Source organism: Ischnura elegans, chromosome 6, assembly GCF_921293095.1.
Source record: "Ischnura elegans chromosome 6, ioIscEleg1.1, whole genome shotgun sequence".
Classification (NCBI taxonomy): domain Eukaryota; kingdom Metazoa; phylum Arthropoda; class Insecta; order Odonata; family Coenagrionidae; genus Ischnura; species Ischnura elegans.
Window position 1 is genome coordinate 53,588,034 of NC_060251.1, and position 17,965 is coordinate 53,605,998.

The following is a 17,965-nucleotide window of genomic DNA, read 5'->3' on the forward strand; positions in this document are numbered from 1 at the left end:
CGGAGGTGTGCGGAGGGGGTTTAGAAGAATGTAGGGGAGAGGGGAGATGGGGGGCGGTTTAGTCCACTTTGAACTCGCTTCACTATGCACGTAATCATCCGAGTTTTTTTCCTTTTTGTTGAGACCTTCGCGAAACATTAGGTGAGCATAACTGTTGTAACATGGAATTCCTCATGCATGATTGATGTATTGCCCAATTGGAGATCAGCGCTCGTCGTTACTATCACTAATAATAATAAAAAAATAATAGTGGACTGTGAAATTAAAAACTTTAATGTATCAATGAATAAATTCCAGAACTTTTAGATTAGAATTGGATTCTATTCCCAAGCGAACTTATAATTTACACCCAAGACAAACGCAGGGCCTCGATTACTGACATCCTTACTGTCGGAACCAATGAAATTCGCAAGTATTATTATTATTATTATGGTGCTTACTTAATATTTGAATGCTTAAATACATTTTCTTCATAAATAAATGACAATTCTTACGCATAACCTCACTCTTTCACCTTATACGTATAAAAGGCATCAAATGACTTGGAAAATCTCGTACTATCGCCTTATGGTGATGATAAGTGAGAAATGTTTTAATTTATAGTAAAAAAAACCTGAACGATTGGCTGTTATTAATCGGAAGCATCGGATATTTATTTATTCTCACCATACCCTAAACTCTCATTTATAACGCTAACGCGAGCGTAAGATCCATATATAATTTAAGGCAATGGTGTGTATTTACGCTGGCGAGGTGAGAAGAGTATGAAGCCTATTCGGGGAAGGAGAGGAGGAAACAAGGGTATACGATGGGAAACGCTGCGCGGGACGGAGTCGGAGGAATAAGTCGGTTGATTTCGAAGGCAAAAGTTTTTAAACGTGGGAGAGGCAAGGTGGAAGTGGGTGGGTGGTTGGAGAAGATTGTGCGGCGGAGAGGAGTGAGTCGAATCGTCAGTGTACATGGCGAAGGGCAAAGGGTGGACGGCGGAGGGGGTGGGGGAAGAATTCTGGAATGCGGGGGCGGCGGAGAGGTGAGGGGCAGTCCACTTTTGCCTTTTCACTGGGAGCATGTCACTTCCTCCCCCCTTAATTCCCATGCTCTTCCCTAACGCTCAATGGATTCGGGGGGAGGGGGGGATGGGGTGTGGGGAGAGTGGTCTGGGCGTTTGTATTCGCGTGTATTCAAAAAAGGGTAGGAGAGGGGCGGGGGAAAGTAGGGGATAGGGCAGGCATTTATCTTCGATACACGAAATTAATGCGTCTGCTTCGTTCCCATGCTTACATGGTGAGCTTGCATTGGGAAAAATCTGGAGGAGGAAATAAAACTCCATTTTTTTTCTTCTCCTTTTCCATTCCGCACCGTGGCATTGATCGCACCCACGAATATGTAGGTACGGTACGTCTCCGATTTGCGGTGGAGACAGATGATAAAACTATAAAGGGCGTATTATTAGCACTGCGGAATCGCTTAGTTATACTGAATCATAAAAATGAACATCAAAACCCACAAAAGCGCACCCAATACACGCATCAGGTGGGCCAAAAATAGATATCCTTTTGGAAAAACTATGATGATATGTGAACAGCATCATAAGCGGTCAATAAAACTGACTGTGACGAAAATTATAAATATTCCTTATTTATCTTATTGCATTGAAGGTGAATATGAAGTTATTAAAAAAAAGATTTATGCTAAACCTTTATGTAAATTTTTTAACATGTTCACTCATAAATATATATACATGAGTATTTATCGGATACTGCGGTTGCCTCCAAGATTAAACGGCAAAATTCTAAGTCACTAGATTCTTGATGGATTTTATCAGGTGATTTCGACGCAATTGTTTGGTTACATATATTGTGTATTTGGATTGAAAATTATGATTCATTAAATTCAATAGCCTAAAAGAAGGAGAGGTATTAGTATTTTAGTAAAATCTATTCTAGAGTATCTGATTACCCGAATGTCAGTGTTTCTCGTAGCCTTCAAGGGCTTCGCATGAATTTCTTTTACTTTAAACCATTAGGGAACTCAACCAACGAGGGCGAAAAGTAATATGCGGTGACTTTATTCAAAAGACAGGAAAATTTAAATCCGATTAACGAAATTGATGCGTCTGCCACTATCCCATGTTCACATGATAGCCTTATGCCATGAATCTAGAAGAAGAGAAAAATTCAATATCTTTCATATTTTCCCTCAGCGCACAGCAGGTTTATCAAAAAAAAGTTTTGGAGATTTATTCCCGTGTCGTGTGATTTGCTATGCCGTCGACAAGACCTTTGGGTCGGTTTGGAAACGATCACTGCATCTTATCGAAGTGAATATCAACCAGAATACCTCATACGAAAATTAATATTAAGGCTTTAATGCAGCTTTTACACGGCAGAAATTTTGTATCTGCGAGAACTTCAAGACCATTAAATCGAAAGTAATTAGCAAATTTTCGACTCATGCAAACTACATGGAAATATAAATCATTACGTTTGTTATCTCATTACAACTGACTGTTCGAAAAAGGGGGTTTGAATATCGAACTCGTTGAGAGAGGAGTAAAATTAAGGATAAAACTATTTTTCACTGGTAAAGATTGACCACGTTTCTGTCCCTGAGTCAAACATAATGATGCTGTGCCTAAATTTGTTTGCCACAGGAAATTCGTATTTATGCAGTTAATTCATATGTGCTCGTGAAATAGCACTAGCTGGTGGATAGATGGGGCATTTCCATATTCGTGAGTTTGAAAATATCCTCAGGCTAAGACTTCATGCCATGGATGAGAGAAAAATCTCCAGTTATCTCCGACGTTTGAACTGCTTCGAAGCATTTACAATTGAAGTCACCGATATATGCCATAATCAATACTATTTGTTATTGAAAGGCTTTAATTTTTACATAACAGAACAATAAATATAATAAAATGGGGTACATGTTAAAACGAAAAATATATCCACGAGCAATACATTTTTTATTTTTCATCAGAATTAAAGCATAAACCCAACCTCATGAATAGCTTTACATTGGGAAGAGAAGTTAGCGTAACAGGCGGAAGCCAATATATATTTCACGGCTCCGCTGGTTAACCCCGCTACGCACGGGAACTCGACTGTGCGACCCCCGGCAATAAACAAACTACAAGTCATTCAACAGACAATCTCATGGAAACAGGTGAACCCATGTAAACACAACGCAGAATATGGCCAATTCCTCCGAACGGAATATTTTATAAGGATTACTTTCGTGGGGGATTTTGAAAACTCACAACCCGGCTTGGTTAGTCATAATGTTGCCACGGAGGAAAGCATGGGTCCCACACAACTTATTTCCTCCCAGGAAAGCGAGAGTGTTTCCCTGCAGTGGGAATGGGAAAATATAATCAAGTGTGGGAGGATCAGGGGTTCTAATGAGGTCACCTTGGAAACGAGACTGCAAATAAAAAAAGAGAGGAATTCCGTTTCGTGGGAAAATCTTCCACAATCAAGGTGTTCAGGGTCACTTATAAGAGCGTGGCGTGTTCCTTTAGCACATAATAGCTTCATGCACTGAATAGCGGAGGATATAGACTGAAAATTTTGTAATAGATATTCGAAAATAAGCCTGAAAGTATGTTCCCCAAACGAGGTGTAGCTCCAGATAATTTTAACCGCCAACTTCCACTTCATTTTTCTACTTTCAGCTGCACCCAAACTATTATGTGAAACCATGCTGCGAAAATGCTGCAACTTGATCAAAAAATTATCAAATATTGATCGAAAGAGCAAGTCTGATCTTCTTTTCAATGAAGAAATGATTGGTAGTGGGTCAAGAAACTTCGATATTAAATGAAAATAGGACGAAATTTTGGCCCAAAAAATATTATACAATCTTGCAATGATTGTCTATCTCGCAAAAGGATTTGAATTATGTCAGAGCTAACAGACATAATGTCAAATGCACTTTATGTCAGCAGTTCCAATTGTTAATAGCCAATTTACCTTTAAAAACCACGCAATATTGTCTCCATGTTTCTGGGTTTCACCACGTGAATTTTCTTTGTGACGACAGTTTCTCCGGTAGCAATAAGCAGTATGAGTAGTCTCGCACCTTCTCCATACCTCTCAATTATATTTCACCACGGAAGGAAGTTAACTTTAGAGAAGAAGAAAAGGAAAAATTGTTTCTCACTCACCTTCTGGTCCCATTCCGTGTCCGCTCTCTGCTATAGAGGGAAGAGAAAAAGAGAAAACATGATGTACTAGCAGATAAGCAACAATGAATACATATGATAACATTAATGGCGCAAATACATTAATGTATAATTAATATTTATTAATATTATAATAATTAATATTTATTTGAATTTGCTTTCATGCCCCAAAATTTGGCTGAAATAGGTTGTCACAGACACCACCTATTTTGTCTGTCAAACAAAGAAAATTTCAAGAATTAATTAGCTTCATCTCAAAACATCCCCACCAGAGGATAGTAAGGATTTAATAACCCTATACTTGCATCCAAACAACCACTGTAAAACCGCTCTATAAAATGAAAAAACATATTCGGATAAACAAATATAAACTAAATCACATAATCATCAAAACACAGCTATGGTATAATGTAATGTTTCCATAAATGATTCCAATTCAATGCTTAACTTAAAAATACACAAATAAAATACAAAACAGAGAAAAATTTAATTACTAATTTGCGATAGTTAAATCCGATTCAGATCTGCATTGGTTAGAGTGAAAATTAAAGTGGACGAAACACTCCCTCTTGACCGAACTGTTAGCTATTATTTCGCGTGGAATATCTCGTTTAAAACTCACAATATCTAATAGAAATTTATAGGACACAAAGAGTTTATCTTCGTCAGCATTTGCCTGTTTCTCAAATATAAGAATTTTTCAAATGAGAAAAGGCGACGATAATGTTTTCAATTTTGAAAAACAGGCCAATTTTAACAAAGATCCACTTCATATTCTCCTTAGTAAGGCCATATCATAACTTTTAAACGAGTAAAGCTCCGTTCACAACGTCTTAACTTGGTGTACCTATGGAGTTGAACACGTAAAATGAGCGGCCAATGGTTTATAACAACTCCAAGTGGTTCATAGCAACCGACTTGGAGTGATCATTGGCTGTAAAAAGATTAAATCTCTTTCTTCACCCCCTTGAAAGTAGCCACTATCATGGGAAACAATCATGTCTATCGACAGGAATAGGAACTGGTCAAAGCACTCTTGAAGTTTGTTTCAAGAACAAATGCGAGGAAAAAAACTATATCTTTTTCCACCAATTTATTCTCGTGGTACAACTAGTTTCGACGCAGCGGCGTCATCATCAGGTATTGTTTTCAAGATTGGTGCACGATCTGAGTTTTGTTTGGTAAGTATTTTACTTATAGGTTTGGGTGCTATTTGGTCAAGTTAAGATGATGCGAACGGGGCTTTATGCGTCAAGAAAAAACACGAATTGAGCGGTGCGTCCTCTCGGTGCTAACGGATCTCAGGAAAAGCGCCTACGCCCTGATGCGGCTGCCAGAAGTCAAGCAGTCATCGGTCACCAGGTCTCAACGACGCGACCGCTTACGAAGGCCGCGGTCGGTCGAGGAGATCACAGTTTCTCCCTCTTTTTCGGTCGAGCGGCACAACCGTACGTGAAGCAAGCGTAAAATAAAAACAAACGCCCTCACACCCCCTTCTTCCCGGTCGCCGACAATAGTACGAGACCTCTCCCACTGACTCCCTCATGGGTGACTCCGAAGCCGTGATCCGTGTGGTCGCGTTCGCTATACGCACCTCCCACAAAGCAGGTTGAATTCCCACCACGACCACCATTTTCTCCGTTCTACCGTCACGCCAAGGGTCACACGGCGTAAACAAAACCACCGTGATGGGGGAGAGGATGGTTATGGAGAAAAAGCCTAGAGGTCAGGAAGTGCGTCTGTACAAGTAATCTCTCAAGAGGGTTAAATTATACCTATGCGTGCCTCATAATAAAACATGACCTTGGCAGGATATGCTAGTGATAATTTATATTTTTTTCGATTTTGAGAATACAAACATTTTAGGCACTGAAAAACATACACACAAATGTACACGAAAATAAATTATTTACATTTTATTAAATTTTGAATTATTTACAAGTAAGGACCCATTTTCATGAAAAAATTATTACGGTTTATCTTTATTGTTCAATGCCCTTGTAATTGATTGGTGTTCATCATAAATTGTCATTATTTGAGGACGTGTAAGTAAGCCGACACGTTGGCTAATCAAAAACAATCATTTCAACGGAGGCTAATCTCTCGACACCCCAAAAAATATAAAATACATAGTTCTCCAGCATATCGTGATGCAGTTTGTAACCCAAAAATGAAGATATCGCGTGATAGCCGCAAAAGATCGTCCTCTATCATCGCATTTAAACAGAATGCACTACTTCATTTACGAATAAAACGCTATTTTATTAAAATTCTTACGGATATTTCGAGATTTTTGCAATTAAATGCAGCCATAACGCGGCATCTTCATTTTTACGGTACAAGCGGCCTAGATGTACGAAAAAAACTATAAAAATCCCTCTTCAATACAATAATCACCGAATTGACCTTCAGGACATGGTGGAAAGAAGTAGCATTCCCATTTGGTAACGCAGTCGCTCATAGGCAGACTTTTAGAGAATCTTGCACATCCACTCTGCCGCCCCCTGGGCAGGCGTGGGCACAAAACACCGCTCTGGGGGCGGTTTTACACTCACTCCCCCAGCCGGAGGCAGCGGCAGCTGATCTAGCGATGCGAGGAGAGGGACGCGTAGGTGCAGTACTGACGAGCGAGGAGGGATGATGGGTGACGTCGTGCGTGCTGTTCAGAAGGGGCGAGAGATAAGGAGAGGAATGGAAAGGGTGGAGAATGCGGTGCGATTAATCCCGCGGCAAGAGCCGTGTCAGCTAAGAGACTCCGTTCAACGGGATTTAAGTCGTCCACACGACAACAGGTTCAATTACTCCAAAGCAAGGACTTATGCCTTGCGCGAATGACGAGAATTTAGAGATAAATTCTCATTCATTACCCGGAATAATATAATATGAATACTATATTTTATAGGATGGGATATCAACTTATGTACTTATGTCTATATTAACTTATTATTCAATTACTTCAAAAAATATTTGGTCTGCAATTCGAAATCACGTGTAAACACAATTAAGCATTCCGTCATTATTTGAATTTCCAATATTTTATGCTGTTGGAAATAGAGATTTTGGAAAGAAATATATGTGAATCAGGTTGCCAATAAGATTTTACAAATTCAAGGGCTTTTTGCATAACGAAAAGGTAATTACTTCACAAAATAAAATATATTGCGACCGGTTTCGATACAGCGTATCATCATCTGGGGGTTCGTCGGGTGGTTGTGGAATTAAGTCGTGCGCTTAACAAGACGCGTGTGGGGTGGCCAGATGATGATACGCTGTATCGAAACCGGTCGCAATATATTTTATTTTGTGAAACAGCTAAGTGTTTTCTTAACCTTTGTGCATCATGAAGGAGTTTCACCATGTTACGCCAACCACCATCGCATTTGTAATTACTTCTATTGAAATGAAAGGTAGTTGTACTTATCCATAATTATTTAGTGCGTGCAATGCATTTCGGCTCACCGGGACATTATGTGGTACAAAAAGAAACGCATCGTATGCATAAAATTATTGTGGAAAAGTGCAAAAAAACCTTTCACTTCAAAATGTCGAATTTGAACTACATCACGCCTAAATCGGTTGAACTTATAAGTATGCACATTCTATTTCATTGAGCTGACGTAAAACGTTCAAATTAAAATAATAAAGTCGTCTGATATTTGATACAATACCATATTCTTAAATTTTGAAATTTTTTCGGCAAATCTTACCAACAGTTATCCGCTTACTCATCGACGCATTTGCTTAGCAGTGACGAATTACTCCTCAGTCTCAGCCTACACGAAAAAGCTCTGTTTCTAAAATTAAAAAAAAATAATCTTGAGCGGAGTACGAGATGACAAATCCCATTCATCGATTTCGTCGGGTGGTTGTGGAATTAAGTCGTGCGCTTAACAAGACGCGTGTGGGGTGGCGGGGGTTGTCTTTGGCCGCGGTCGGGGGCGTGCGTCACTTCCCACCTCGCCCCCGGACGCCTGTCCTCACCCACGCCACGCAATCGTTGAATCACAGCTACGCCTCTCTTCGCGGCCCTGTCACTTTCCCTGTGACGCTTCAATTTCCAACAACACCCTCTCTGCTCTTGTTAACTGCCCTCTCAAAACAACCTACCCATGGGATGTAGCGATTTCTCGGAATTTCTCTACTTTCGCTCGCTATTCCGTCAACTCTCCTGTCGGTGCCAATTCAGAATTGGAGTACTATACTCCAAGAAGAAGCGAAAATAATAAATCTACTGTCATTCGTAACCCTTGTGTAATGTGAAAGGTATATCCCTTTCGACATAATTAAAAAGCTGATAGATTTTCAATTATTTAACCGGTAAAATATAAGAGGGATGTACCATTATCATCAAGGAAATAATGGCAATGATTTATTAATATTATTCATCATTAAATAAGGTAAATGTACCGTATTTCATTAAATAAAAATAAAATGAGAAAATTAAGAAAATATGTCAAAATAATATCATACGAAATCAAAGAATGAGACCCCAGAAATCAAAATAATTTACCTGATTGCAGATTTTTCCACGTTGAACGAAAAATATGAAATATTTGGACACTGTGTGACTCTGAAGTGATGGGTTTTGCTTCTTGGCATTTAATTTTACGCCAAAAAGAAGGAAAATAGGCAAAAGACTTAGCTTACACCATCATATTTAACTTTATTAGAAATTCATTCTTTGGAGTAATATCATACCATCGTTATCGTGAGGCTACCTGAGACAGGGTAAGTTTCCTGGTCGTTAGTTTAACAGAATAGACCATTCATTTTCCTCGAAGTCAGTAAAAAGAACTGTATATCATTCAAAATACTCTCGATAAAATAGATAGCCTACGCAAATATATGCTTGAGAATGTAAGTGAAACTCTTATAACGGAGAGAAAATTAAAAAACCTTACATTTTCCTGGGCTTCTACATATAGCAGGATGCCAAAAAAAAGCGAACTACCAATTTTCCTCTCGCTTTTATTCAGTTGCAAAACATATTCTTGTGCAAATATTATCAGATATGTAATGAATGTAAATTTATTGAGTCTAATCAATTAAATGGATAAGACAAAAGTTAGCGGAAGTAATGGAGGTATTTTCATCAACGGTATAATCAAAATGAGATTTTGAGCATAGAACTCGTTATTAAAAACTAAAATTGAGCTAATTGAACAGTTTAAAATATATATTTTTACTATCAATGTGGGTAAGTGCCTAATACATCCAGCGAAAAGTAATCTTAGATCACTTTATCAAGTCAAACAACATAGTTTGCCAGTAAAAAAATACTGTGAAAGAGGAACCTAAGAACATTTTTTGCTCCCAATCGCACGCCTCTCAGTGCAAACATGGAGGCACTAATTAAGTAGCCACAGAGCTGAAGAGAGATGGGTGGGGAGTGACCCGAGCAGCCATGGACAGAGATGAGTAAAGCAGCAAGATTGGGACCAAAGCGGAGAAAGTGAAAGAGATAAAACTGGAAGAAGAGGACGTACGTAAGGCAAAGAGATAACGAGGGCGAGAAAGATGCCCGTGGAAGGGAATATCCGAGGGGAAAGACTTGGGCAGGATAGTAGATAAGGCGCCGGAGATATGGGATCCAAGATGCGCAGGGTAAAAGATTCGAGACGTGATTGCAGCGGGGTTGAAAGAGTTCCTCCAGGAGAACGGACGCACTGGCCACCAGCGGTCGAGATTCTGTTGATATATACAAAGCTCTGCGGCGGGTCTTTCCCCGGAAGGACTGTGGGAAGGGGTCAGGGAGGGAGGGGAACGGGAGAGGCTGATAGGGGGCGGGGTACACTACGGTGGTGTAGAAAGGCATCATGCGAAGAAGCAGGGGGTTGTAACAAAACGGCAGGAATAGGGTGGTTCGCAAGAGTTTAATAGTTGAATAAAGATCATGTCACTTGTACCATAACCGTGCTCATCACCATATGTAGAAGATTTCCACAGCGGTATTTAGCACTATTTTAGCGCCTTCAGGCTTTCTCAAAGTATCTAGGGGCAAATTCCAATATCTTCGCGATATTGCTTAAAAAAGAAGTTTATAAATACCTAAGTTTTAAATTTAAGGAACATACCCTTTCCATTTCCTTTCTGCATCAATGGTTGGCAATATTTTAGCGCCTGAAGGCTTATTAAAATATCAATATTTTCAGGGGGAAAATACCAATATTTTCAAGAGATTGTTTCAATAAAGAAAAGCAACCACTAATTAAAATTAGAAAAATATACTCATTCTACCACCATATTCACCGTGTGAAGTCATTAAATAACGATTAAAACAATAGTTTGCTGGCCGAAAATAAGATTTTTACGGAAAAATCTACATTAATAAGTTATTGGATCTAAAATTTTGATTGACAATTACGCAATATGAGAGCAAACTCAATATTTCTAAAAATTTAACTATTGTGGCATATAAATAAATTCATCCATCACCCGATATACTGTAACATTACTTTGAGCAAAATGCCCTAAAACATTTCAAACAAGCCATAAGATCGGAGGTGACATCATCAGTTCTGCAAAGAGCCGCATCCAAACTGAATCCTCGCAACGATAAGTGATATAAAAGAGCCACGCCATTTTTATAATAATGGAAACGATGGCGAAAGCTTTAGGTAAGGATATTATTTGTTTTCAAAAAATGCTTTCAATTACAAGAGTATTTGGTGGGGCGAGCTTCTTTGAAAAGCTCCCATTTCGGCAACGACCTAAGTAAGTGGACCCTGCATCTGATGCACAGAAATTACTCCCAATTTCTCCCGCGAAACCACCCCCGACTTGGAGGAAAATGAAAGAATAATTCGGGAGGGTGAAAGGTGGAAATGGCAAAGGTACAGTGCACGAGTCACGAATGTCTGTTAGGAAAACGCAAGAGGATGAGCTGCCATTAAAATCTCATCAGTGATTTCATATTGGTTTTCATAAACGTTATGTGCAGGACGCACGAGGAAATTAGAGCATCATCGCATTACAGGCATTTGAAATGGGAATGGCCGATGTTAACACGAGAGCTTAAGACTCACGTAATGTTACAGATTTCGGAGATCTTTTTGCCCTTCACCCTTCTCTTTTTAAGGGCCTGAAATTATTTTTGCTTTGCTAAAACTTACCCACTTGGCCTCTAGGAATAAATATTTTTAAGAATGTTCAAATTTCCACCTAATACAGATGCAATTTTTATGCTTCACTAAAACTTACCAACTTAGCCTCTAGGAATGAAAATTTATAAGGATTTTCAAATTTCCACCTAATACACGTGAATCACTGGCGTAACAAGTAACATGCTTAGGGGGATGGAGGAGCCACCCACTCCCTGGCAACGGGGGTCCGGGAAAATTTTTGAAAAATGACATGCCTGGAAATACATTTTGCATTGTTTTGGCTCTTAAAATTTAACTCTAAGCAGATGCAGTTATTATATGTCAAAACTAGACAATAGTTTCCAATTTTTTTTTTATTTCTCTGAGGCGTTGAGGGGGGATCTATCCCCTGATCCTCCCCCATAGTTACGTTACTGAGGGGATTGGTCGAAGGCAACACAAAAGTTTGAGACTCAAATAAAGCAATATTTAAGTTTTCGGAGATATTTTTGCCCTCTGTTCACGGGCCTGCATTTTTATGCCTTCCTAAAACTTAAGTAGGTACTTGGCCTCTAGGTAACTCAGGAGGCGTCACTAGGTTTCCGTGTTGCCCTCCGTGTCGATTCATTTAGAATGAGATGAATCGACGAGGAGGATAACCTGGAAAAATAGCTACGCTTACGAGGTAAGATGCCCTGATGACGATGGACAATTCGTACATCGAAACGTCGACCGAGATGGAGTTGGAGAACCTGACCCGGTGGAATGTCCGAGTAACCTTCCACGATTTTATACGCCTGGAAAGCCTGCGATCATTCAAGTCATGAAAATTTTCCACACCGCGGTAAAAAAAACGTTCCAATTGACATATATACGTTTAGAGGAGATATTCAAACAGACAGTGACTATTCAGTGATTAATTTAAGGGGCGTCAATTCCAGCGACAGCATGTGCTGTCGCTGTAAGGGAACTGAGAATGATAACAAGCCGGAGATAGATGACCACAACAGGTGTTGCAAAGAAAAAGAGATCAGCTCTGAGACGCAAAAGATAACTGCGGCATAATGGTAGATATTTAATTTTCGTGGGCGCCATACAAATGGCGCTGGCTGCAACGGATAAATGGGATGGATTTTAGATGGGTACCCAAAACCCAGGTCTATCGTTTCACAACGGTTAATTGCGTGATAAATAGCCTTTTCATAACATCATCGTAAACATTCTAACGGAGCCACTGACACCACGACTTATTAAAACGCATTTTTATCTGCTTAGAGATTTGGTAAGAAACCGGCTGACTTTCCCCGCCATATGTGCTATAGGCTACGGCGCTGTTTTTAACTCGAAAAAAATTGACCACACAGCACTTTATTTTCAAAGAAACTATAAGACGATTATTCTTTATTTCTTGCAAGCGACTTCTGCACTAATATATGTTATCATATTAATTTTCTGACAATGTAAATCAATGTCAGAAACAATGTTAGAACAATTATTTAAAACGCCCATAAGCTCCTCTCTTACATTAGGAATCAGGCAAAACGGCAGGGACAATATTTTTTAAGATGCATGCACACCCGCTAACGGCAATGCAACGCACGAAATACGTTATAAGTATTTTTGAGTATTTTTAAATTTTCATCTTCTACAGGTCTCGCAAATCATAATTCGCCTTGAAAATAATTCGAACCAAGCGTACCTTCTCCAATCTGTCTGCCATTGCATTAACATTAGGTGCACTTGCAACATTACTTGCATTAGTATCACAGCTGGAATGTAACAAATTAACAGCTATCTTTACATATACCAAGTCGAGTGGAAGAGAGTTTTTTTGAGGTCTTCAGGTCTTTTAAATCATCATGCGCCTTGACAATGATACTTACCAAGCGTACCAACTCCAGTCTGTCATTACACTAACATTGTGTGCACTTGCAGTATTATTTGCTTTAGTACCATAGCTAGAATGTAACCGACTTACAGCAACCTTTACAGATGCTAAGTCGAATGGAAGAGATTATTTTTTGGATAGAAAGCTTGTAGACTAAGAAATGAAAAAGAGTGGAAACGTTAGAAACAGCACCCTGAGGAAAACTTGAGGGCGTTGCAGGAAAGTCAAGAGATGGGCGACCGCGCACGAGGTGAAGCATATGCATTGCAGCAGTGTGAAGGGACTCGCGAGGAATTTGTGAAATCCACTCTCAGCAGTCCATCATAGAAGGCGGTAGGCTAAGCAGGCTGGGCGCCGGGAACTTGTGGAGATTTATTCGTGCCCGTCGGGGTTTAACTTTTGCGAGACGGGGAAGGTGCGAAAGTCCATCATTTAACATCATAACGCATAGTTTACCTTGAATACTAATGCGGAGGATGAGATATCTCTCGAGCCTTGGTTCTAGATCTTAAGCGGAAACTCTTGCCATTTTTGGGTTCAATTGTGTTCTACCAAGCGGGTTGCAATGGCAATAGCTGACAAACTACGCCATTAAAATTAATTTTAAAAGTATAACGTGCCAAACGTATGATATAGACGGAATAAAAGAGGATATAACTTAAATACTTTGCGATAAATATTTTATTGCAACCGCTCAAAATTTTGCACAATACGAGCAGTTGAATCTCTCAGAGAAATTAACTGAAATACACATTATTATCGATGAATGATTTATTGCGACTGTTTCTGAAATAAAATTTTCCATGTTACGAGTAGAAGTGTATTTCAGAGCAATCTCTTATGCAAATTGAGATTATTTTGGATATTGAGATTCATTAACGAGCGTGTGGATATACACACAAAACTTGAAGCAGCTTCTGGATAATAAATATCATTCTTCCATGCTATGTATAAATTTCGGGAATAGAATATTTTCATCGAATATAAAAAACAATTAACATGGCGAAACTAAAATCACTTGGACTGATCCAACGATCAGTGCTATCTGGACACTACTTTTAGGTTAATCCAAAACACTACTCAAAGCTCATACCAGTAGTTCATAAACATGTTCTAAGTGAACTTATTAACAATTTTTCTTTTGGACTCCAACAGCACTCTGGCTAAAATTAACATATGTATCTCCTGCAGCAATGCACATAATTCCGCTCTCTTCATAAGTATGTCTCGAGATATTGAAAATTGTAAAGCCTATGACAAGTTTGAAATACAATTTAATTTCATACTAATATAGGGGCATTAGTAACCATGGCGAGACCCTCAGACCTAGACTCTTTTCATGGATTATCCCCCACCCCATCATCATCGTTACCTGGAAACTATTTATTTGCTATTTTTCGTACTTAATCTTACTCCTCGTGCATATTACTCGCATATACTACTCGTATTAAACTTCATAATCGTTGAAAATTGCAAATCATAATTTCAATTTGGAAAAATCCCTCTCGATCACGCTAGAGTCTTAGAATTTTATTTCTAGGCTAGTTCAGAACACTAGTCTAAGACACGGAATGCATTCTGGCTAAAATTAACCCCTCTCCTACAGCGCAAGTATACCTCTTACATATTGAAAATTGCAAAGCGTTTCCAACTAAACTCGCCGCTCCGAGACTCCAGAACGGCTATTAAATATAACGGGACCCGGGAGAAAAATTGTCGAGTCCCCACGCTTCTCATCTCCCATCTCCTGCTAAATACCCTTTTTTTATACACAAACTCAACCCCATCTCTCCCTGCGCACCCGAACCAATTCTAGCCAACTTAATCCTCGTCTCTCCCTCTCGAGAGGGAAAGAAAGGGAGAGAAAGAATAAAACGGCTCTGGTGGGAGGAGGAAGGGGAGATAGTTTTCCTCACGATTTTCTCCTACGCTCTCTTGAAGAATGGAGGCGAGGTGGAGAGAGATCTTCCTCTTAGTAGCCGTAGGGGTGGGTTCGGCAAGAGCGGGAGGAAAGTGTGAGGTTGGCAGAAAGGTAATAGGGCAGTGGGGGTTAATGTCAGGAGGTGGGGGGTAATAGGGGAGGGAGCGGTGTGTATAGAGAGAGAGAGAGGGGGGTGGAAAGAGAGGTAGGGAGGCCACCTGGGGTGCAATTAAGAGAAGGGAACGTGGGGGGGAGGGGAAGGGGGAGCCACAAATCTCGGGAACAGGACAGAGGTAATGAGGTAAGGTGCACACTCTGTCCATGCAACCGCCCGCCTCGCCCCCTCCCGCTCCAGCATCTTTTGTTCCTCTCCTCCTCCCTGCTTCCCTCATCCTCGCCTCTTCATCTTCCTTCACGTTACTCCTATACGATCAGAATATCGCGGGCAGAAAGGTTTACCATTCCTCCTAAAATCCTCAATTCTCACACTGTCCAAAACTAGGCCCACTCTTGAGTTACTTTTGTAACGTCTTGCTTTGTCAAACTTCATTTTATTATGTTATTTAACTTTATTCATTAAATTTTTTCATTTGGGTTTTGATTTTATTTATTTTCCTTGATTGATATTTTAAATTGCTGATTGCATGTTTAAACAGAGGTTTTTGTAGTTGTTGATAAAGGAAAGATATTGTTAAATAATAGTTTTAAGAAAGAAGACGTGTATAAATAGGGGAATGCCAAAATGAATAACTTCAAGGAAGTTATATATATTGAGGGATCCCAAAGTCACACTTTGTGGCTATTGTCATAAGTCAGTTTTAGGAGGACGAATCACTACCAACTCCACCCTTCTATTTCATACGGCAAACTACTCGCCTAAAACTCACGTTATCATTCAAAACAAGCTAGGGGCTGTGTGCGGGTGCATACATACATTTAGGTTGAAACTATAAAGAATTTATTGAATTTTTTTACCGGCACAGAACCATTAAAAAGTATGTTTTTACTTACAATTATTTCAACTTCTTCCTTAATCTCCTTCCCATCACAGTAGCTCATTCATCTAATTCAACAGACCCGCGTTTTCCTAAATCCAAACACCTCCCTTCAATTAAAAATGACGCCGGTAATCAGTCAATTTGCAATATTAACGGTTATTTATAGTCACCAACTTCATTATCCACTTGAATTTTAATGCCTAGATCGATTTTTCTGAGTAAACGATAAATTTCAAAGCGTTAATCGTTTTCGACTGAACATTTCACACAGAAAAATCAATTTAGGCTTAATGTGTTTACATAAATAAAAGCGAAATTTAATTCACCACGGGGATGGCTACATACCATTTCGTCGAGTTTAACCGCAAATAATATTACGTTAAAATTTGAGTATCTTTCCACAGGTTGATGGAAATGAAAATACAGGTCTTTCGGGCTTTAATCTGCGTTAATTCATTTCCTTACATCCAAAATAAGACGAAACAATGCGGCGTTAAGCCAGGGAGACCTGTATACTCGTATGTAAAATTTGGTAATATAAATATCATATTATAACAATTTTTAGTACTATTACCTATTCTGACTACTATTAATTCAGCATTTTTCAACGTAAAACCATTTTTTATACGAAAAAGTTTAAGTGTATCAGTGAAAAAAATACCAACAACTATACTTAATAAAATTAGTGCAGTGTATTGTTAGGGAGAATTCATTGAGCAACTCACGTTTTTTCTTGTCCTCCACCATGGAGTGCATCATGGACTGCTGCTGTTGCTGCTGCTGTTGTTGCTGCTGCTGCATTTGGTGGTGCTCCTGCTGCATTTGGTGCTCCTGCTGTTGCTGCTGGTGCTCTTGCTGCTGGTGCTGCAGGTGGTGCAGCGTGGAGGCCGTGGGCAGCTCCATGCTGATCATCTGGAGCGAGGGCGTGGGGGAGAGGGGGGCTTCTCCTCCGGCCATCCGAATGTACATGGCCCCGGGGAGGAGGGAGGAGGGGGCCGAAGGGGTGGGTGAAATCTTGGCCTCCCCTTTTGCACCCCCGCAACGCACAACACTCTCCTGCCCTGAAAACAACAAGAGAAGAGCCGTTTAGTGAAAACTTTCTTGTACGATGTAAGTATAAAATGTAAAAAAAATATTGAGCTTACATATGAGGGGATGAGAAGCCAAGAGAAACCAGAGATTTATTTTCGGAGCAGAGTTGGGTATAGACATTAGGCAAAGAAAACGAGATAAACACGACATTTAGTTATGCATTTGATTTTCTCCTTGAATTCGGCATCGAACAAAATTCACTCGTATCCTTTGACCACCAATTTTATTACAAAAAGTCTCAGCTTACTTTTGACCGTGACATTACGAAAACAAAGGCCAATGATACAAGTATATGCTCTTGTAAATATGAAGGCATCCTAGCATTATGAAATTTAATCAAAAGAAATGCATATTACTCAGTAATGAGGTAAGTACCTCCATAATTTCAGCAAATTTACTCCTTGGTAAAAATAGGCAAAAGATTACAGATGGAAAAATAATCCTAACAAATTTCGACCCGTGGCAAATAAAGAAACCGATTGTTACTTATGCCGTCTTGAAATTATAATGAAAGAGATGCTTAAGTACATTTGAATAGTGGGAGCTTAATTCAGAGAAAATCCATTCCAAACACTAAACTTTACTTCACATTTATACTCTCAACTTAAGAGGGATAATGACGCTTTACTTTTCCCCTCAGCTCATTCGAAAACGTTCCCTCACTACAGCAGAGAATATCGAAATACCGCACCACTTTCAAGTTATCTCCAGCACGGGAGATTAAATGCCAGTTACCGGCGAAATGTTGGAAATCGTCGCTCATCAGAGCTGAGAGAACGTGCTCTTGATCCTCCTTAG

General features: G+C 39.5%; 1 protein-coding gene across 8 annotated transcripts in view; it reads right to left on the bottom strand.

The window, feature by feature from the left end:
• The window catches only part of LOC124160697 (segmentation protein paired-like), a 366,048-nt gene extending 348,919 nt beyond the window's left edge, over positions 1-17,129 (bottom strand). For 6 of the 8 annotated variants that reach the window (XM_046536676.1, XM_046536683.1, XM_046536678.1 and 3 more), the window contains exons 1-2: positions 16,801-17,129; positions 4,169-4,198 (exon numbers count right to left, since the gene is read on the bottom strand). In XM_046536676.1, coding sequence (XP_046392632.1) covers positions 4,169-4,198; positions 16,801-17,044 — 274 coding nt within the window. In that variant the 5' untranslated portion in view covers positions 17,045-17,129. The remainder of the gene's footprint in view (positions 1-4,168; positions 4,199-16,800) is intronic. The other 2 variants (XM_046536677.1, XM_046536675.1) reach the window with 1 other exon arrangement.
• Positions 17,130-17,965: the final 836 nt, after the last annotated feature.